General features: G+C 43.1%; 1 protein-coding gene across 1 annotated transcript in view; it reads right to left on the reverse strand.

Moving 5' to 3' along the window:
• The window catches only part of LOC134447099 (uncharacterized), an 87,521-nt gene that overhangs the window by 46,416 nt on the left and 17,048 nt on the right, over positions 1–24,057 (reverse strand). The window contains exons 4-5 of the mRNA XM_063196387.1: positions 16,815–16,964; positions 15,748–15,809 (exon numbers count right to left, since the gene is read on the reverse strand). Of these exons, the coding sequence (XP_063052457.1) occupies positions 15,748–15,809; positions 16,815–16,964 (212 nt within the window). The remainder of the gene's footprint in view (positions 1–15,747; positions 15,810–16,814; positions 16,965–24,057) is intronic.

Here is a 24,057-nt window from a genome sequence, read left to right on the forward strand (position 1 = left end):
TTGTCACGCGAGTGCATTCTGCGTTGTGGTGCAATGACTTTGCATGCCAAGTCGTGCTCTACAACACAGCTGAAAAGCAGTTTTGTCAAGTGACCAGGCTAAGCAGCTTTCAACAGAAATTCGGTGGGACGGTGGTCTGGTCAGGTGACAAAGCTCTTTTTTTTCGCTGTTGTAAAGTACGATTAAACAAATTTAACTAATGTGGTGCAACAGAACACTGAATGCACTAGCGTGAAATACAGTACACTTTGCATGAAACCACACTGTTAACTTACGCTGTTGGTTGGGTCTCATCTTCTTCCGGTAGCGATTTGCTTTCTGAATCAACTGCTTCCGGTTGAGTGCTGGGCAAGGAGTATCACCATCGAGTTCCTGCAGCAACACCTCTTGAACGATGGCTGATGCCGGCTTAGATAAGTCTAGCGCCGCCTCTCTCTTCACACGGGCGACGACTTTGGCTGCTGTGGCAGCGCCGAGATTGGGTTTATCATGGTTGTGCTGGTGGCGGCCTGCTGTGAACACACCATCCTGCTGAACCACTGTAGCTTTGCACGGGTCGCCTACGGGACGGACGGTACATCTCCAGAATATGGCGCCGCTGGGTGCAGTCTCGCGAATAGTAAAACGGTGGCCCAGGTTGTCTGTCATCTGCGGACGTCCTCTCTTTGTCCCAGCCTCGAGAACTTTGTAAATAGACGTCACTGGCTCTGGCTGCCCGTGTAACTTCTCTTCCACTTGCTGCTGTTCTTCTCGAAACTCCTCCATGGGCGCAGTGCTCCGCACACTATGTTCACCTGAATAAACAACACATATACAGTCACCTACAGCAATAAAGTAGAAGGAGACATGGTTTTCATCCGGGGCAGTGTGGCACCTAGGCCTGCACGATATCAGAAAAAAAATGTATATGCGATAACAGTAGGGCTGTAACGATACACTCAACTCACCATTCGGTTTGTATCACGATTCATGACCTACGGTTCGATACACCCCTCAATTTTACATTTGCCAACATTATAATCTTTATAAATAAAAACTATGAAACGCCAAAAGGTAGAATAGGTTACAAGAGGCTACAAATAATTTTTAAAAGTTTCTACATAATAATGATGATGCTTGGAAGCACTATCACTTCATATCATGTGGTTGTTTTCTGGGCAGATGGGTATCAAAACGTTAAAAGGGCGTATCACGATACTGCCTCTTTGTATCACGATACAGTATCATGACTCTGTGTATCACGATTTCTCGGTTCGATACAATATCGTTACAGCCCTAGATAACAGCATGCAATACCTCGAATAACGATATTTACATGATATTTAGAAATATATTTGAGTGTTTTTCTGAATTAACTAATTTGTCGGTCTGTGAGTGGGGAGTGGCTCTGGTCATGGCAGGTTTCTTGCGCATTTGTTGATATTCAGCTAGTGATTGGACTACACAGACATGCTTTACTTGTTGGCGATAATAACCACATTTTCGCGATACACATATCACCAATCTTGAGGTCACGATTTTGATACATTTTCGATATACTGTGCAGCCCTAGTGGCATCATGCAAAGGCACAGTAGGGGGGGAAGGGGGGGGATTGTCCCCCCTTCTGGTTCTGATACCTCCACTTTTCCTACAGGATTTTAATATTTGCGGTATGTAACTCCATTGATAATGCTTAAAATCTGAAACTTGTCCCCCCTTCTGGTTCCTCAACAAATCGCACCCTGCAAAAACATGTGTATGTCATTGTCACGCGAGTAAATTCTGCGTTGTGGTGCAATGACTTTGCATGCCAAGTCGTGCTCTACAACACAGCTGAAAAGCAGTTTTGTCAAGTGACCAGGCTAAGCAGTTTTCAACAGAAATGCGGTGGGACGGTGGTCTGGTCAGGTGACAAAGCTCTTTTTTTTTCGCCGTTGTAAAGTACGATTTAACAAATTTAACTAATTTGGTGCAACAGAACACTGAATGCACTAGCGTGAAATACACTTTGCATGAAACCACACTGTTAACTTGCGCTGTTCGACGGGTCTCATCTTCTTCCGGTAGCGATTTGCTTTCTGAATCAACTGCTTCCGGTTGAGTGCTGGGCAAGGAGTATCACCATCGAGTTCCTGCAGCAACACCTCTTGAACGATGGCTGATGCCGGCTTAGATAAGTCTAGCGCCGCCTCTCTCTTCACACGGGCGACGACTTTGGCTGCTGTGGCAGCGCCGAGATTGGGTTTATCATGGTTGTGCTGGTGGAGGCCTTCTGTGAACACACCATCCTGCTGAACCACTGTAGCTTTGCACGGGTCGCGTACGGGACGGACGGTACATCTCCAGAATATGGCGCCGCTGGGTCCAGTCTCGCGAATAGTAAAACGGTGGCCCAGGTTGTCTGTCATCTGCGGACGTCCTCTCTTTGTCCCAGCCTCGAGAACTTTGTAAATAGACGTCACTGGCTCTGGCTGCCCGTGCAGCATCTCTTCCACTTGCTGCTGTTCTTCTCGAAACTCCTCCATGGGCGCAGTGCTCCGTACACCAAGTTCACCTGAATAAACACACATATACAGTCATCTACAGCAATAAAGTAGAAGGAGACATGGTTTTCATCCGGGGCAGTGTGGCACCTACCTAGGGCTGCACGATATCAGAAAAAAAATGTATATGTGATAACAGCATGCAATACCTCGAATAACGATATTTACATGATATTTAGAAATATAGTTGAGTGTTTTTCTAAATTAACTAATTTGTCGGTCTGTGAGTGGGGAGTGGCTCTGGTCATGGCAGGCTTCTTGCGCATTTGTTGATATTCAGCTAGTGATTGGACTACACAGACATGTTTTACTTGTTGGCGATAATAACGACATATTCGCGATACACATATCACCACTCTTGAGGTCACGATTTTGATACATTTTCGATATATTGTGCAGCCCTAGTGGCATCATGCAAAGGCATGTGTATTTCACGCAAGTGCATTCTGCGTTGTGGTGCAATGACTTTGCATGCCAAGTCGTGCTCTAGTGGTCTGGTCAGGTGACAAAGCTCTTTTTTTTCGCCGTTGTAAAGTACGATTCAACAAATTTAACTAATTTGGTGCAACAGAACACTGAATGCACTAGCGTGAAATACACTTTGCATGAAACCACACTGTTAACTTACACTGTTCGTCGGGTCTCATCTTCTTTTGGTGGCGATTTGCTTTCACCATCAAGTGCTCCCGCTTCAGTGCTATGCAAGGCGTATCACCATCTAGTTCCTGCAGCAACACCTCTTTAACGATGGCCCCTGCCGACTCAGATAAGTCACTCAAAGCCTCTCTCTTCACACGGGCGACGACTTTGGCTGCTGTGGCAGCGCTGGCGTTGGGTGCATGGTAGTGTTGATGGCGTCCTGCTTTAAACACACCATCACGCTGAACCACTGCGGCTCTGCAGGGTGCGCCTTTCGGCCGGACAGCACATCTCCAGTTCACAGCGCCGCTGGGTGCACTATTGCAAATAGTAAAGCAGTAGCCCAGGTTGTCTATCAGCTGTGGACGTCCCTTCCTTGTCCCAGCCTCAACAATTTTGTAAGTAGACGCCACTGGCTGCTCGTCCAACACCGTCTCTAAACGTGCAGAAAATAAAAACTGTCAGCACAATTGTCAGTACAAAGGGCAAACTATGTGTAAGCAAACAGAATTATTAAGTGGGCTTGCCCCAAGTTCCATTTACTATACTACTTAAGCCCTGTTTATCAATACTAATAAATCTAAGCACTGAACACACTGAGAAGAAAATTATACACACATTCATGTTTCATACTTGGGACTACTGTAAATATGTTAAAATCACTGGAACCCATCAAAAACACAGTATAGCCTACAGGTTGTTTCAGAACTTACGGTCAGGGGCGTCATCCTTAATGTCATCAACGTCATTAGGAATGTAATCATGATCATCATAGATGCCACAAATATTATCGTCATCATCATCATCATCATGCTCCACTGGTGGAATCAAACACACCCCATCTGTACAGCGTTTAGGTCCCGTGTCCTCTAGTCTAACTGATGATGATCCCAACGAACGCTTTCTCCGCATTGATCCATCGTTGTGGAGGGAATCTGAGAGGGCAGTGTGTTGGTTCTTTGACGAAGGGGAACTGCGGTGACTGACCTGTGAAGTGAAAGAAAAATCAGCAGAATTAGTACAGTAGTGCAGTGATTTAAGAACAGAAAGTGTGAAATAATACTCTTTAAAAATAACCCTTTTGAAATAATAATCTTTTTATATAGTGACATAATAATAATTTTAATTTTTAGATCAGTCTGGAAGTAAGAAGTAAGAAATCGACCTTTCGGGGTTTCCTGGCTGGCTGTTGCACTGCATTCTGGGACTTCCTGGAACGTCGATGACAGACAGTTACCACAGCAACATGATGTCACTTCACATCAGTTACTTGATGAAACGTAAAGTGTTTGCATACAGGGTGTCCCTGTACATTGCACTATGAGTATGCCATGTATAAAAAAAGTAAGTAAACAATGAAAAAGAAAAATGACATTGAGATTGGACCATGGACAAAAGTTGGATGAAATTAAATTAAAAGTCTTTTTGCCATATTTTCCTTTTTGCCATATTTTCAGAAGTCCTACCTTCTCTCAATCTCCAGCTGCATCTGTAGACCCAAGATCTCATTTCGTAATCCTCTGATAGTCTGTGACACACACACACACACACACACACAAACACACACACACACACACACACACACACACACACACACACACACACACACACACACACACACAAACACACACACAGAGACAAAGTGCCTAATAAAGGAAAACTGGAGGACATAGAGCAGATATAGTGGCATTTCCAGAGCCATAGTAAGAGCATGGCTAAAATCCCATTGACCTAGTGCATGTAGGCTACTGGTTGGCAATTACTCAGAAATGTAGTTCATTTCTGTTTAGTTTTGGCTTGTTATGTAGTGGTTCTGGCATTTCCTTGTACCATCTCTACATTGAAAAAAAGTGGCAAATCTTCTTCCAGTACCCGGGTTGTCAAAACTCCCCCTGTAGATGGCTCTGGGTATTTCCATACATATCTCTAGTAAAGCCATGTCTCAGAGGTGGTACATAGTTGGAGATATACAAGGTTATCAATGTTACAAAGGAAAACTCATACACACTGTTCTCATTTTCAGGGTTTTAAGGTCAGAGTATGTAACTTTACTCGTTTATTTTCAAAATGCATGCTGCCATGCACAAAATTGATCTTTTCATGGCTTAAGTAGCCTAATATACCATACAACAAAGAAAGCGTAGGCCTATGAAAACTGTAACTTTACCAATCTAATACATACCTGTGATTAGGGCTGCAACGATTAGTCGACTAATCATGACTAATCGACTATAAAAATAAGTCGACAAGAATTTTCATTGTCGACTAATCGTTTTATTTAATTCAATGCTTTTTTATTTACTTTACTAATGCTTTATTACTTTATTGAAACCTAAAATTGCCCAGCATGTATGAATTGGACGTTGTATCTTGGACTAAAATAAGCTACCATCATGTACTCATTGTGAGCTGTACGATTTTTTTCACTTCCCTCCGCTAAAGGCCGGGAAGGGTTGTTGGAGGGGTTGTCGGTCTATTTTTTTCCGCGACTAATCCTGACTAAGCGTGACTAGAGCTGTCGATTAGTCGACTATTAAAATAATTGTTAGTTGCAGGCGTACTTGTGATGATGACATGTTTGTGCTGGTAAGCATCTGTGAAAAGCATGTTTGTGAATGGGCATCATCTCTGGAAATAAACTGCTACAGATTTACATATTCTACCTTAAATTGCAACCAATAGGACACTTTCTTTGTTACTGCTACAGTCAGGGCTCGAGTTGTAGGGGGATGGGGGGTGCCACCTCCCTCAAAGAAAATGGTCAAAAATCATCCACCTCTAAAACAGACCTCCCTCCTTCACATAGTGCTAAATTGTTTTTTTTAACAACTACATTTTAATAATAATAGTAATAAATGTATTTGTATAGCACTGTATCATACAAGGCATGCAACTCAAAGTGCTTAACAAATGGGGGGGAAACATCAACGTTAAGAAGTAGAGAGAGGAGAGACAGAAACAAGAGAGAATAGCAAGAAGACAAAAGAAGAAGACATAGATAAAGTCATAAGGTCACATAGGTTGGGCCCAGGATTCTTAGAGGCATAAGGTCCACAGTGGCAGGGTCCAGCATTAGTGATAGATAGTCACACTTAATTTGGGCGCTCAGACGTGGCCCCTGGTGGCAACAGGGGTGAGGAAAAACTCCCTTTTCACTTGATTCATAGCTTATAGGGGGGAAAAGCTCAATGAGGTCTGAGAAAAAAAAACCCATATAGTCAGGAAGAAACCTCAGGTAGAGACCAGCGGCCACCTAGGGGAGCCCCCTGCCAGGGCTGGTAGTGAACAGAGTAAGGACGCTGCGGCAACTGGGACGCTGTGACGCCTGGGCAGCTAGGAGTAGGCAAGGGTGAAAAGGTGGGTCTTCAGCTGCTTCTTGAAGGAGTCGATGGAGATGGTTGATCGGATCTCGATGGGGAGGGCATTCCGTCTTATTCCATTTTCAACATTTTCTCGAGAGAGAAACCTCGGAACCCCCAATAATCAGAATCCATCTCTGACCATCCCCCCTCGTTTAATTTTACAGCTCGACCACTGGCTACATTACCTGTTGTGCCTCTGAGAGTTTGTGGTCTTTCTCCTGCAGTCTCTTCTGCAGGTCTTCCACTTGCAGCCTCAGCAGCTGGGTGGCTGATGTGTGGTCACTCAACGTCTGAGAGGACTCTGCCTCTCTCTCCTGCGTCTCCAAAAGCAAAGCCTACAGTAGAACCACGGATGACACTTTTGATTTCAGAGGTTGGGAGGTTGTGTGCCATTCAATCAGAGCTGCACACGATACTGAACATGACACTGAATTTGCTGGCCAGCCACTAACAAGGCTAAGACTGTGGAAACAATTAGGCATAGTAGGCTACAGTGAATGACTGGATCACATTCCTTACAAGGCCAGTGAATCTTACATTGGGCATGCTTTGATTCATTCCCGGATCATTTCTTATAGCGCTACTAGGTCTAAAACACTTGAATGTAGAATGACCATCAGACCTCTGTAGGCCTAATTGCTTCTGAATAACAGCATCCCACTGCATTGTTCTTTAAAATGCCATCTCTTTTTTTGTCTTATTTAGAGTGAGGGGGTGGTGAGTCTGTTTCTACATTTTTGTTTAAAGACGTACTATAATACGAACATATTTGATCTGGCTACTGATTTAGAACGGTTTTTTCCAGAGGTGCATTTTCGTCACGAGTCAAGAGACTGACTGCAAGGAGCACATGGTTAATCTGTCTACTACTTGATGGAATCGCCTGCGTTCGAAGAAAAAAAATGAGTGGGATTTTTACTATTTTCCTTTTGCACCCAGTACTGTTAGACAAACACAACAATAATGCAAACACGCCATTTGTTTAAGAAAACTCATGCATAGTCAATCTTTCAGGAGTCTTGCAGAGTAGGAAGGCTAGTTTCAAATTAATTGCCTTCGCGGGTTAGTTGGTAGTCCGAAACTGTTCTGAACAGCACTTGTACTAATACGCATTTAATACAGCACTTACTGTGTCCATGAGGGTAAAGTTATTGACTTGCTTTTTTCAGGTTTGTTACGACGATCGCGTGCATGCGAAAGTTATTATTTGTTTACAATGATTCCTTCTCCAGATTCAGTGGTGTTGTCGTACTACAAAAACTCACCGGCGCCACCAACGGTCCAGGAGTGCAAATGGATCTAGACTTCTAAAAGGGCTGTGCTACAACTAACTTTGGGTTATGACTTCATACTAAATAACTTGCTATTAACGGGAAACCCTGCAGAGACTGAAAACATAAAATTACTATAAAGAGACATTGGGCATGTGCAAGAAGGAGAGTGACTGAAAGTGATGGATTAAAAATTGGGATAATGTAAGAAAATGATACATTCCTGCTTGCTGACTAGTAGGCATACCAGTGCTGACCAACAAAAGAAACACAAGTAGTTATATAACTGCTGATGAAGAAGAAGAAGAAGAAGAAGAAGAAGAAGAAGAAGAAGAAGAAGAAGAAGAAGAAGAAGACGAAGAAGAAGAAGAAGAAGAAGAAAGGCTAACAAGGTTGTACGCAACTGGACTTTATTTATATATATCTTTTTTTTAATTGTTTAAAGTGCAATATCACCATAGGAGAAACTGCCCAAAGAGCTGCCCTTAGCAAAATGATTATACTTCAGTATAATTAAAGTGTTTATTTACTTCCAGTGTACTAGAAAGTATACAAATTTAATACTTCTTCGGACGAAATTAATTAACGAAACCATATAGGCCCTATGGGTGACACCTGTGCTATAGCGATTTACAATACACAATTCAGACATTTTCAATTGGTTCAGGCAGGATTTCAACCCACAACTTACAGCTCCTTAAACCATTGGCCTACAGCTGTCAGCTACTTAGGCCTATATACTGAACTGTTGAAGTTGAATTGTCTGAACTACAGTGGTTGAACGGTCTGAATTGCGTATGACTGTAAAGTGAATGAGAATTGCTAGGGTGCTTGTAATTAATGCCCTGCCAGTCTGAAATAGCCCCAACACCGTTTAGAAAACATTAGGTTACATTATTTAATTTACACAATTCAATAGCCTACTTCGGAGTATACTCGAAAGACTCTTACAGTACACTTAACATGACCCACTAGTATAGGCTACTTGCATTTACTTAAAATGTTCCAATTTAGTATGAGGTGTTTAAAAAGTACAATTTCTTATAAACTGGAAGGATACAATAATATTTATAAAAAGTGTACTCTTAATCAGTATACTCATAGTACACTTCAGTACAAAAGTAGTAGGCCTATAATTACAGTTCACATCAATACACTTTTTTGGCTAAGGGTGCACACAAACATTGTAAAAAACAAACATCATCACATCGCAGATAAAGGCATGGTTACAAAATAGTTGTCATGTAGCCTACAAATGTAGTATTTACTGCATACTACTGATATACTAAAAAAAAAACATTTCCACAATTAGGCTACATCTCAGTCAAAGTTGAGGCAACCGAGGTACAGGAAGTCGGTTGGTGACATGATTCATGTAGATTCAAATAATTCGCTAGAGACTAACACAGGACCACTACATAACAAACAATGATGAAATAATAAAAATGAATTACCTTTACTTTTACTGCACTTTCTATGTTTGATGCTCACTTCCTGGAACTACTGCATATCAATATCATTGCCTGTGTCTCATATCGCGCACTTGCGTCAGTGCACTGACAGTTAGTGCATGTACTCACAGTGCACTGAGGTCTTTAGTGCATGGTGTCATGGAAAAGTTTCGAGCATAGCGCATTGAGCATAGCGCATTACATCGCCAAAATATCGATTGGCTACTATTTACTTGCACAGCGTCTCATGCTTGTGTTTACATTTCCTTCACCCAAATGGGCAACTAGCACGCATATAATACTTGGCTTGGCATGAAAAAGGTTGGTGTGTCTCAGAAGCATTACTTACTGAATTAGGAGACTGTTGTTGACCAATGACCATACTCTTCAACTGAACTGAATGCCACAATCAAACGTCTTCTAGTAGAGTAAGATACACCTCTAAAATATTGTAAAATGAGTCGGCAAACTGTGGCCAAATTTATGAGGCCAAATCCATGTACAGTACATAAACAGAATGCTAGCCAGTACAGATTGAAATGATCTATTCAGGTGAGAGACCACGAAAACACCAAAACTTGACCTCCCCTTACATAATACCAATCAGAGTTCTTAACAGGAAATGTGTAAACTGTGGGGTTAACTGGAAATCGGAGTAGAAAATATTTGATCATTTAGCCCCATTGACTGCCATTCACATTTCTCGGTCATCACTTCCCTGCGATTGCCATCTAGGTGAGAGTGGCCAATGAGAGTGCCCCTTATCATTGCTTGGACCAGTGGTCTGGTCTCCCAATTACTTTTCCGAGGGCCAAATTACGTAAGCCAGGGGTGTCAAACATACGGCCCGCGGGCCGCATCCGGCCCGCCAGAGGGTTCCATCCGGCCCGGATGTAAAAAAAAAAAAAAAAAATTTGTTTGTTTGGTTTTTTTTTTACATTTTTTTTTTTTTTTAAATGAAATAACCGAAATGCGCAATTACGGTCCTCGGGGCAAAATCGAGACCTGCATGACATTAACCCAATGGTCCCTCTGTTACACTGTATATATGTAGTGAAGTGCACATCACACTTCTTATAAATAGTAAATTTGTACTGTGACAGGCATTTGATAAAGCTCATATATTATAGACCTCATAAATAGAGATAAAATGTTAATACTTCTTATTCGTATTGTATTGGTATTGGTTGTAATTAAATAAGAAATATAATTGGATTTGTATTGGTTCCTATTAAGCTCAAACTGGAAACGGGATGTTAGAATGCGTGAAAATGCAGGAAATTACATATAAGAAATAAAAAAAATTCTGGGGGGAAACCCCCAGACCCCCTGCCACAAGAACTGTTCAATATTTATTTAATTGACGGTTGGCAATGAATGAATGAAGTCAAGGAAATTTTACATAGGATCATCAGTATTGCATTGCTTTCTACATATTCAACACATTTAAAACGTGATAGTACTGAACACTTTACTTTACTTTTTTTTTTTTTGCGATGATGTTACTAATGCGGCCCGCTTGAGGTCCACATGGGTTGTATGCGGCCCCCGGACCAAAATGAGTTTGACACCCCTGACGTAAGCTTAGAGCAACTGAGGCTGCGGGCCAAACTAACACCCCAACACAACGAGAAACAAATTAGATGTCTGGAAAGAGAACAGATTTGTTTTTTCCGTCTGTGATGGAGTGACCATCACTAGGGTTGTGGGTGTGTTCTGACTGTCACGCCAATGTAGTGGTCAGAGCCCAAGTTTACTACCCCAGAAGGTCTGGGTTCGAGTCCCAGCTGGGCAACTCTAAGTACTCCCCTTCGCTACAAATGGTGTAAGAAGTGGGATGGCTACCGTGAGGCCATCGGAAGCCTTACCATTGTGTGTGAGCCGTAATTCCATGTGAGGGACTCCCAGGATTGGTGACCCCGGTGTGAGGGACCCCAGTGAAGGGTGAAGCATTGATGATGGGGCACTGGATGGGAGAAGCATGATGGGCAGGCGCTTGAGGGACACCATGAGTGTGTGAAGTGCTTCCCGAAGGGGAAGGCAGTGTGATGGGAGTGACCATCACTAGGGTTGTGGGTTTGTTCTGACTGTCACGCCAAGGAGCCTGGCTCTTTGGTGTAGCTGTCAGAGCCCCAGTTTACTACCCCAGAAGGTCTGCGTTCAAGTCCCAGCTGGGCAACTCTACTCCCCTTCGCTACACCGTCTTCCCTTCTTGTAAATGTCTGATTGTCAATATCTATTAGCAATGTCTGTTAGCATAAGATCTAGCTCTCAGTGAGTGATTTGGAGAGATACTGTATGACCCACTGAAGTTTCATGTTTTCATTTGTTCTGACCTCATGGCGGGCCTAATGTCTGCCATGCCCGGGAGCTGGATTTGGCCCACAGGCCTTTATTTGGAGACCAAGGGCTTAGACCTATCCTGGTGTTTGGGGTTTATCAGGTTCCTGCAGTTGAGTTCTCATCTTGCTCTCTAGATGCCTGCTCTTTTTGTTCTCTTCCACAATGTGTTCGCTTCTGGTGGGTCTGGAGCATCTGTACGTAGCTGAATCTCTCACCACAGATGGTGCAACGGTGGGGTTTCTCGCCAGTGTGAACAAGTAGGTGTGTCTTGAGGACACCAGCTTGACCAAACGACTTTCCACAAACAACACAGAGATGAGGCCTGACCCCAGTGTGCGTAATTGAATGCCTGCGGAGGGTTGAGGCCTTCAAGAAAGTCAGTCCACAGTCCGGGCAGGCATGTGGCTTGTCACCAGCATGGATCTGGAGGTGTGCCTTCAGACTGTATACACATGGGAAGGCCTTAGGACACTGGGAGCACTGAAAGGGTTTCTCGCCCGTATGCTTGCGCATGTGTACCGTTAGTTTTGAAGATGAGGTAAACCCCTGCCCACACTCCGAACACATGAAGGGTTTAACGCCAGCGTGGGCTTTTTCATGACTTTGCAGGCTACTGAGACTGAAATAACTTTTGTCACACAGTTTACAGGAAAATGGTCTTTCTCCAGTGTGCATCTGCTGATGAACTTTCAGGCTGCCAATGCTGGAAAACATTTTCCCACATTCCTGACATTGGTGAATTTTCTCTTTTACGACACGTCTCTGTTCATTGTCATGACACCTTTTAAAGTGCATCGTAACATAATGTTCCTGACTGAAGGATTTTCCACAAAGTTCACAAGGATACGGTTTTTCCGTAGTGTGTATTCTTTCGTGATAGCGGAGGAGAGATGGTTTTGCAAACCGCTTCCCACAAGTCATGCATTCATGAACTCTGGCTTCTCTGGATGTCCTCTTCGTGCTTTGTGACTCTTTGCGCTTCTCTTTGTTCTTCGCTTTGAGCTTCGGTTGTCTGGCAGCGAACCGTGACATTTCCTGTGTCCTCTGACCTGGGAAAGAGGACAAACTTATTTATTTATGAATATTTCAAAAGCACAGCATCCTTAATATTTTAACATTGCATTTGGAAAATGTTTGTGAAGTCAGGTTGGCTGTATTGACAGTTTCTTCATAATTATATGGGTCAATGACAAATAAGGGTTTGCAAAATGAGAAATCATAGACCGTTTCAATTAGGGATGGTACAAACCGCACCGAAAACCGAAACCGTACAATTCAAACACCACACCGAACCGTGAAATGCAGTCCGTGGCAAACCGCAATTCATTCTAGGAGTATCTTATCCAGTCTCTCTGATTAACACATTAGCATATAAGACCAATCAGAGGATGACACAATTAAAATCACACCATTTTCACATTATAAGCCTATACAAACCATATGTAGGATATTTAGTGATAAGTCTGATTCTATTAGCCACTTGAAAGAGAGCATTTGGAAGGCTCAGACAGCGCACATCAGCTGACGACAGCTGATTCAACTTGCGCATCATCACTTTATAATTGCAGTTATATAAATATGGTTTAATATTCCCAGTGCACCATTTATCATGAACTAAAAAAAAGAACCGTAGAGGACCGAAAACCGTGACCTTGATACCGTGCTATGAATGAACCGAACCGTGAATTTTGTGAGCCGTTCCACCCCTAGTTTCAATACATTTTCCATTTCAATACTTCCTGCGCAAACTGAGGCATACCAGTGCCCCACCAGCCACCATGACCACCTTCTACAGAGGAACCATTGAGAGCATATGCGGCGGGAGCTGCACTGACCACAACAGGAAAGCCAGAAAAGATCATCAAGGCATCTCTCCCCTCTCTGTAAGACATCTAGACCACCCGCCTCGCCGCAAAGACCTAACAATTGTGAGGGATGAGACCCACCCAGCACACAACCTGATCAGTCCTGCCCTCCGGAAAGAGATACAGCAGCCTCCAGTCCAGAACCACCAGACTGACCAACAGTTTTATCCACTAGTCCATCAGGGTGCTGAACTCTGGTTTATCACTGGTCCATCACTGTCACTCACCATCACCAATATTAAATGCCCAGTATTTTTTATCACATCATCACTTTGCTGTTATTAAACTGTTATTTGTCCTGTCTTGTACTTTGATGTCAGTCTGTAAATGTCTGTAAATGTATAATATCGGACCGTGTTTTATGAACATTTCGGCAGAAATGTACGAAATCTCAAGAGGTGTACTAACTCTTTCCTCCCTCTGTATAAATAAGAACCAGATAGGATCTAAGGCAGGGATGTCAAACTTAGGCCCGGGGGCCAAATGTGGCCCGCAAAATAATAATATTTTGCCCGCAAGATCGTTTCAAATGTGCGTCATAGTTGGCCCACTTATGTATAGCATAACAGTACTTGAGCATGAAAATTGGCGTGTCACACGAATATCAGTGGGCCAAGGCCAATGAAAGACTTACACTCATATGGAACACAATGTGCAGGCACATTTTAACTACCTACATGATAACTTTGAGTATTAAGTGCATGCATGCACAATTTCTGTCCATTTTTAAAATTAAATATTGAGTTCGGCCCACAATTTTGATTTTGACATCCCTGGTCTAAGGTTTAAACACAGGATCTCTCGTGGAATAACAGCAATGTTCTGTAATTACAGAGGGGAGCTTCAAAGAACTTTAGTAAAAGTTTTAACTGAGGAATCGACCAATTTTAATATATCTGCAACTTAGAGATTACTTTAGCAGGGAGGTTAAACTGACCATAAATCTGATCAGAGCAGAGGTAGAGGATGTTTCAGAATTTACCATCAGGGATGTCATCATTATCACCATTGATGTCAATGATGTCATCAGCTTCATCAGGGATGTAATCATCATCATTGGTGTCATCCTCATCGTCAACATCATCATTTTGCTCCACTGGTGGCAACAAAAGCACTCCGTCTGGGTCGACTTTGGGTCCCCAGTCCTCCAGTCTAACTGATGACCTCAATGAAAGCCTTCTCCGCGTTGATGTTGCATCGTTGTGGAGGGAATCTGAGAGGGCAGTGTGGACGTGCTCTGAGGAAGGGGAACTGGGCTGACTGACCTGTGAAGTGAAAGTAAAATGAGCAGAGTTAGTAGAGTAGAAGTGACTTAAAAGGACACTGTGTGAGATTTTTAGTTGTTTATTTCCAGAATTCATGCTGCCCATTCACTACTGTTACCTTTTTCATGAATACTTACCACCAGCATCAAATTCTAAGTATTCATTATGACTGGAAAAATTGCACTTTTCATACATGAAAAGGGGGATCTTCTCCATGGTCCGCCATTTTGAATGTCCAAAAATAGCAATTTTTAGCTGCAAAAATGACTCTACTTGGACCATAGTAGAAAATATTTGTTTATTACTTAGTAGACTTTCATGTTAAAATCAAATGTGGCAATAGGCAGCCCAGTTTCAATGAACAGCATTGTTGCAGTACCTTTTTGACCATTTCCTGCACAGTGTCCCTTTAATAACTGGTTGATGTTTTGAGTCGCGGGTGAACAGAGTACAGAGTACAGACAGATGTTGTATGCCAGCCGTTCTGAACAGCCTGCCAACGCCCCCATAATATTGAAAAATAAATGACACATCTTGCACAAAACAGCAAACATAGACAATAATACTAACAGATACCTTATTTACTCTTTTGAGTTGGACCTTGTGTGGTTTCCTGGCTGGCTTTTGCACTACATCCTGGGACTTCCTGGAAGATCAATAACGGACAGTTAACACAGGAATGATGTATAGATGAAACTTAAGCTAGGCTCAAACTACACAATTATCAGCCGGATTCTCGGCTGAAAATCCCCCTTACGACAATCGGTGGAACATTAAACCCCAGGACCATTGCAAGCGATTGTCGGGCAAGATTTTCTTGCGTGTGCGACGATATAAGATAGAACTTTGGCAGCTCAAAGAGTCATGTGTCATTTTATTCTCAGTGTAATGTGATTCGAATTTCTACAGTATAGTCCTAATTGTGAGAAAAACAAGAAACAGATAATGACATTGGAAAATGAAATTGAAATTGGACAAAACAAAATGGACAAAGCAAGTCCTTTTTCCATATCGTCTAAACTCCTACCTCCTCTCAGCCTTCAGCTGCCTCTGAAGAACAAGAATCTCATCTCGTAAACCTCTGATAACCTGTTACACACACACACACACACACACACACACACACACACACACACACACACACACACACACACACACACACACACACACACACACACACACACACACACACACACACACACACACACACAGTGTTGCAAACGAGGACAAGAAAACAGGAGTATATAAAGTAAAGTGGTAAGTCCATGTGTCCATACATATTTGAAGGACTATGTGCGTTTTTGGAAACCTACAAAGTCATCAGTTACTAAGTTACAAAGAAAAACGCATGCATGCCGTCCTCATGTACAGGGTTTAACTGCAATGAGCACAGATCCCAGCATAGTGTATTCCTGTTTCAATCGAAACATTGACAGTAAGTTGCTTGAAAAGAGAAAAAACGTTTCTTCACCAAGGCACTCCAAAAAGTATAGTTAAAAATCTCTTTATTATTATGACATGTCCATTAAGGACTTTAAAATTGCCCATGCGTAGCGGCAGTTGAGCCTTGCCCTGAAGGCATGCCCTGAAGAAAGCTCAACTGCTGCTACACGAGGGCAATTTTAAAGTCCTTAATGGACACGTCATAATAATAAAGACATTTTTAACTATACTTTTTGGAGTGCTTTGGAGAAGAAAAGTTTTTTTTCTCTTTTCAAGGAACTTTTTGACATTGAACATTGAACCAAAGAGCACCCACAAGAATAGGCCTACTTTTTTCATCTTTCTAAAAGGACTGAGCACACCTCTGACTTTAAAACATTAAAACATGGACAGTATTTGGTCCAAAACCAGTTACAGGATTTTCCGTTAACATGTGTGGAACAGCGTTCTGCAACAGCAATATTCAGAGGGACACTAGTCTGCCACATTCAAAATGAATAGAGTTGACATGACTCGTGATGAACACTACCACCATTCCGTTTGAAAACGGAATATTCCTCACATGTAATTACACTGCAATGTTCCGGTCAGATTTCTGCTGACCAACATTATACAAGTTTCTTTGTGACTGCTATGGATTGTCCACACTACCTGTTGGGCTTCTGAGAGTTTGTCCTCTTTCTCCTGCAATCTCTTCTGCAGGTCTTCCACTTGCAGCCTCAGCAGCTGGGTGGCTGATGTGTGGTCACTCAACGTCTGAGAGGACTCTGCCTCTCTCTCCTGCGTCTCCAACAGCAAAGCCTACAACAGGACCAAGGATGACACTTTGGTTTCATAGGTTGGGGGGGAGGGCGTGACATGCAATCCCTTACGAGCTGCCCCAAATGGTCAGCATGACGTACTGAGCCGCCGTTAAATAGCATGGCCCACGACTGTGGAAACATAGGCAAAGGCACACCATCTCTGATGATGATGTACAGCAGTGTCAAAAGTAAAAGTAAAAAAAAAGAATAAGTTTCTTTCAGACGCATGTAAACTTATCTGAGTAACCAGTAGACTTGTGTACTTCTTACGATCAGATCAGCTGACTCTGCACTGGTAGGATCAAGTTTGTGGTGGGTTCTTGTTAGATGTTTAAGTTGTTTTTCAGTAACAGCATGGTCTATCTACCTCAGTCATGGGTAAGTGGCCAAAGGTTGCAGGTTCAACTCCCAGCCGGCCATATTGGTGGGCGGAGTAATTAACCAGGCTTCTCCCCCACCCTCCTCCATGATTGAGGTACCCTGAGCATGGCACAGTCCCACCGTGTACACACGTTTCACAGGTGAGGCATAAATGCAATTTCGTTGTGTGCTGTGTCACAAATGACGATGGGAGATGGAGTTTCCCAGGTGGGCTTTCACTTTCATTAGTCGGCCTAAATGAAAGTGAAAGCTTGTGTGAAAGCCCAATTAGGAAACTCAAACTCCCATTGTCATCGTGACATAGCTCTCCACAGCACACAAGTGCACACAACAAAATTGCATTTATGCCTCACCCGTGCAAAGGAGCAGCCCCCAATGGCGCCCCAAGGATGCAGTGCAGCAGGACGGTACCATGCTCAGGGTACCTCAGTCATGGAGGAGGATGAGGGAGAGCACTAGTTAATTACTCCCCCCTCACCCTGGCGGGTTGGGAGTCGAAGCGGCAGCCTTTGGATGGGTGCAATAGCCATGTCATGTGCTAATGAATGTACTTTTACTTTTGACACCTCTGATGGTGTATCGCATCCCTTAGTTACAGTAATCAGGGTCCTTCTCCATGACTGAGGTATGGTACCCTGAGCATGGTACCGTCCTGCCGCACTGCTCCCTTGGGGCGCCATTGGGGGCTGCCCCCTTGCACGGGGGTGAAGCATAAATGCAATTTCGTTGTGTACAGTGTGCAGTGAACACTTGTGTGCTGTGGAGTGCTGTGTCACAATGACAATGGGAATATGAGTTTCCAAGTTGGGCTTTCACTTCACTTTACTAGGACCAACAGGCATGTTACCCTCTGACTGCCCTTATTCCAAAAGGCTGCAGATAATTTACTAGAATGTAGTGCACCTTTGCAATAATGCATTTAGGCTCTGCACTCATCCTGTCATCTTGTCTTTGTCCTATTCGGGGGTAGGGTAGGGCCTACTGTCTATGTTTTCATGTGTGCATCATCAGTAGGCCATAGTAAGCTACTGTAATGGCGCACAGTAATTTTCCATAATGTCAATATAATCTACCTACTGGTTCAGAAAGTGTTTTCAAGCGTGCTTAATCGTCACAGCTGAGTGCAAGGTTGATCAGCTGTCTTCTAGATGTGGCTATTGTCTTCTTTGTGATGAAATCGCCAGGGTTCGTAGAAAAACGGGAGAGCAATTTTACTTTTTGCACGTCGGACTGTTTGACAAACAAACTCATAATGCAAACACACCGCGTGTTAAAAAAAAATACGAGCCATACAAGATGCTCCGTAGCCTACCCAGAGAGTTTCAGTTTAGGAGAATACACGGGTAGGTAGTCCGTAGCAGCACTAAACGGCAGTACTAGTAGACGCATTTAGTATGGCACTTACCACGTCCATTAGGGTCAAATTACTGACTTGCTTTTGTCAGGGTTTTCAAACGCCTTGGCGATTATTTTATGCATACAGAGTATTCTTCATTGTTTATTTTCACTATTCCTTCTCATCTTTCTCCAAGTGGCGTACTGTATCCCAAAGAACTATGGCGACACCAAACGTCTTCTTCTTCTTCTTCTTCTTTGAGGGTTTAATGGGCGAGTAGCGCTCAGTTTAGGCGCATGTCCGCCCTCTACTGTCCTAAAAGAGCCAGAGTCTACATTCCCTAAATCTCAAGAGTTGTGTAAGGTGTGTGTGTGTGTGTGTGTGTGTGTGTGTGTGTGTGTGTGTGTGTGTGTGTGTGTGTGTGTGTGTGTGTGTGTGTGTGTGTGCGTGTGTGTGTGCGCGTGTGCGTGCGTGTGAGTGTGTGTGTGTACTTGACACCAAACGTCCAGGAGTGCAAATTGAGAGCATCATAATAATAAGAAGAAGAATGACAACTCCCTAATAATAACTTCATATTACCAGGGTCCAGGGAAAACATAAAATTACAAAGAGGTTCAGATGCAAACCCTCTAAATTCCACATGAAAAGCGAGTTAACACATCTTGTCTTCATTAGTGCAGTTGTCTCTAAAAGAATTGGAACAGCAAGCCATTTTTTTGTGTTGTTGTGCATCTTAATCAGCATAGGGCCCTTTAAAGGTACACTGTGCAAGATGTTTTAGTTTTTTTATTTCCAGAATTCATGCTACCCATTCCTTTTTCATGAATACTTACCACCACCATTACATTCTAAGTTATGACTTGGAAAATTGCACTTTTCATACATTAAAAGGGGGACCTTCTCCATTGTCCACCATTTTGAATTTCCAGAAATAGCCATTTTAGCTGCAAAAATGACTGTACTTGGGCCATACTAGAAAATATTAGTTCATTACTTAGTTAACTTTCATGAAAAGATCAAATTTGGCAATAGGCAAAGATTCAATGAGCAGCATAGCTGCAGTTCCTTTTTTGACAATTTTCTGCACATTGTACCTTTAAGACATTGGGTTGAAACCTAAAAGAGAATGTCGGGGGACTGGATAATTTCGTGCTGGAATAACCAGCTGTAGCTGAACGCCACCAAAACCAAGGTGCTTGACTTCAGGAGGACCACCCCACCTCTGGTGCCTAAAAGACACTCTGCACCTACAAGTACTGTACAGTTAGGGGTAGGCCTACTCACCTGGGCAATAAACTGGACTGGGCTGCAGGACCACTGCTAGACATAAAGCAGAGGAAGCAGAGTGCTTAGGGCACCAGCCAGTGCTTGGGGCATCAACTACTTTGCCCCCAAAATACCTCTATAATTGAGATTGACTATTAAAACCGTAATGAAAAAAATATTGACTTACATTACAAAACGTATTTATTAGTTAGTTGGTTATGCCTGTATTATTACTATTATTTTATATAATGTGGTATAATTGAAGGGGACTCCTGACCAGTTATGCCTAGGGCCTCCAAAACCTTAGAACCGAGAGAGTAGATAAGAGAGAGGTTCCATTGGCCCATTGTTTCCGGGTTCTATTATTGCAATGGGGAGGGGGGAAATACCCCTTTAGGCAGACCTAGGCAGACCTAAGGACTGCTCTATTCCAAGCTAGGAGCATTATGACACGCTCCTTTAGGCAGACGGGAACCTGGTCATGTTAGGTGCCCATAGCAACCTATTACATTGGCATATCTCTATATACTTAAAGAATCTCTGCTTAGAAGCTGCCAGACACCTACATTTCCATCGGTATTACTACAAGTACTCTACTCTACTACACCACAGCATTTTTTAGGAAAGCAATATACAGATCCTGGCCATATAATTAGAATATCAAGAAAAAGTTGATTTATTTCCATAGTTCCATTAATAATGTTTAACATTCGTGGTTTGAGGATGCATTGTCCACATTTGTGGACAAATTGTCCACAATTTTTTCTTCAGAAAAAAAGAAAGAAATTCGGGTCACATCAAATCAGTTGAAATTTGGTACTTTCTACATAACATGTCAATGTTCAAAACTTGGTTTGGAGGACTGTCTTTGTCTTAATCACTGCCATGATGCGTTTAACATTGAAGTCAATGGCAGAGGCATTGCATGGGAGTTATGGAAGCCCAGATATCCTTGATGCTTTGCTGTACCTGTTTTTGTATGTTTGATCTGGTGACCCACACTTCGAGTCTGACCAGAGTAATTTCCCGGCCCTCCCCCCATCCCTCTCTCCCAATAATTTCCTGTCTGTTCTCCACTGTCCTGTAATAATAAAGGCCAGAAGGCCTCAAAAAATACTTTTAAAAAAAGAAAAGAAAAGAAAACACATTTTGGAAAGTCGACTGCTCCGCGGCTGACCCGGGTTCTCAAGTCCTTTGCCAGCCCTTCCCTGTCTCTCTGACTTACATTAACCTCTTAAATAAGGGCAAACCCCCCCCCCCAATTTAAATAATAATAATAATAATAATAATAATAATAATAATAATAATAATGGTAATAACAATAATAATAATTCATACATTTTTACACCACAGGTGCACAACCCACGCGAGCGATCATTCGGTCCCTACCCACAGTTTCAGAAACACTGGCTTAGACCTTCCCTGGTGTTTGGGATTATTCGGGTTCCTGCGGTTGAGTTCTCATCTTGCTGTCTGAATGCCGGCTCTTGTTGTTCTCTTCCACAATGTGCCCGTTTCTGGTGGGTCTTGAGCATCTGTGCGTAGCTGAATCTCTCCCCACAGATGGTGCAACGGTGCGGTTTGTCTCCGGTATGAACAAGTAGGTGCGTCTTGAGGACGCCTGATTGACCGAAGGCCTTTCCACAAATTGGGCAGAGATGAGCCCTCACCCCGGTGTGCGTGATCTTGTGCCTGGTGAGGCTTGCGGACTTCCCAAAAGTCAATCCACAGTCCGGGCAGGCGAATGGCTTTTCACCAGAGTGGGTCTGCAGGTGTGACCTCAGCCTGCATTCGGAAGCAAACGCCTTAGGACACTGTGAGCACTGAAAGGGTGTCTCGCCCGTGTGCTTGCGCATGTGTACCGTTAGTTTCCCAGGCGAGATAAACCCCTGCCCACACTCCGAACACATGAAGGGTTTAACGCCAGTGTGGGCGTTTTCATGACTTCGCAGGCTACTGAGGCTGAAATAACTTTTGTCACACAGTTTGCAGGAAAACGGTCTTTCTCCCGTGTGCATCTGCTGATGAACTTTCAGGCTGCCAATGGTGGAAAACATTTTCCCACATTCCTGACATTGGTGAATCTTTTCTCTCACGACACGTTCACGTTCATTGTCATGACACCTTTTAATGTGCCCCGTAACGTAATGTTCCTGACTGAAGGCTTTTCCACAAAGTCCACAAGGATACGGTTTATCCTTACAATGTATCCTTTCGTGCTTGCGGACAAGAGATGGCTTAGCAAACCGTTTCCCACAAGTGCCGCATTCATGAACTTTTCTGGATGTCCTCTTTGTGCTTTTTGCTTGTGCTTCTTTGTGCTTCTCTTTGTGCTTTGGTAGTCTGGCAACTAGCCGTGGCTTTTTCTGTGTCCTCGGACCTGGGAAAAAAGATAAACACTTTTAAAATTCTTATTTTAATGGCACAACATAGCACAGCACAGCACAGCACATTTCACATTGCATTTAAAAAATGTATGTTACGTCAAATTGGCTGTATTGTCAGTTTCTTCATACTGTATGTACCAGTCATACAAGCATCGACCTACATCGGCCTCCATAGTCACATGAGATGACAACAACAATATTGCCCCTACCCCTCCGCCAACCTGAGCCTGGGAGAGAGGCTAAAGCGAAGAGGAATCCGTCTCCATGGGGGGTGGGAGACGGTCTGAGCTTACTCTGCCATTTAAATTCATTGGAGTTCCGAATTCAAATAAAAATTAAAAGTTGCGCTTTATTAGCATGACTGTTATGATATAGTGTTGCAAAAGCAAGCAGGACATTTACACCACACGCCTCACCCGGAAAGCACTGATGATCATCAAAGACACAAGCCACCCTGCAAAAGCAAGCAGGACATTTACACCACACGCCTCACCCGGAAAGCACTGATGATCATCAAAGACACAAGCCACCCTGCACACAAACTGTTCAGCCTCCTGCCCTCTGGAAAGAGGTACAGGCGCCTCCGTTCCCGTACCACCAGGCTGGCGAGCAGCACAATGCACCAAGCGATCAAGATGCTGAACACTCAACCCACTCTCCCTCCACTGTCAGCCTCTAGCCAGCAAGGCCACTGACAAACCCCCCCCCCATCCCCCACCACCATATCTGCGACTGAACATTCCACCTGCACTACTATACTTGTGACTGAACTTTCAACCTGCACTAACTCAAAACATGCACACACACACACACACACACACACACACACACACACACACACACACACACACACACACACAAGCACACTGCACTTTCTGCACTAAACTCAAACATACACACACTGACACACACACACACACACACACACACACACACACACACACACACACACACACACACACACACACACACACACACACACACACACAGACACACGAACACACGAACACACACACAGACGCACACCGCACCTTCTACCTGCACTAAACACATACACACACATACACACACACACACACACACACACACACACACACACACACACACACACACACACACACACACACACTGCTGCTGGTGTACTTGACAGACCTTTTTAATATTTATTTTTCTTCAAATGCTACTATTACCATGTCAGAACGCTATAAAGGACTTTTTTAGGAAAAGCACAAAAGCACAACAATACCTCTTTAATGTATGTCCTCTACAAGTCTTCTGTTGTCCAGTCTTGCACTTTAAATGTCTGTATGAGCACTGTCTATGTCCATACTGTCTTAAGTCCATGTATAAGTACTGTCTATGTCTATACTGTCTATGTCCTTACCTAGATTAGTCTATGTCTGTATGGGAAAGCAAGAAATGTAATTTCAAATTCTTTGTATGACCAGTGCATGTAAAGAAATTGACAATAAAACCTACTTGACTTGACTTGATAACAAAACAAAAGTGTGACAAGATGTGCCTCTGCTGGCAGTGAGCCTACAATATTTTAGGCTGTTGGCAAGAGATACTGACAAGTATTTTGAGATTGGCAGTCTTATCAGACAACAGCAGAAAGGAAGATTAATATTAAGATTAAGATTAAGATTAAGATTAAGATTAAGATTAAGAAGAAGAAGGAAAAGGTATCCAGCATTCATGACTATCAGTATGAAGCTGTG

The sequence above is a fragment of the Engraulis encrasicolus genome, chromosome 1 (genome assembly GCF_034702125.1).
Source record: "Engraulis encrasicolus isolate BLACKSEA-1 chromosome 1, IST_EnEncr_1.0, whole genome shotgun sequence".
NCBI lineage: Eukaryota > Metazoa > Chordata > Actinopteri > Clupeiformes > Engraulidae > Engraulis > Engraulis encrasicolus.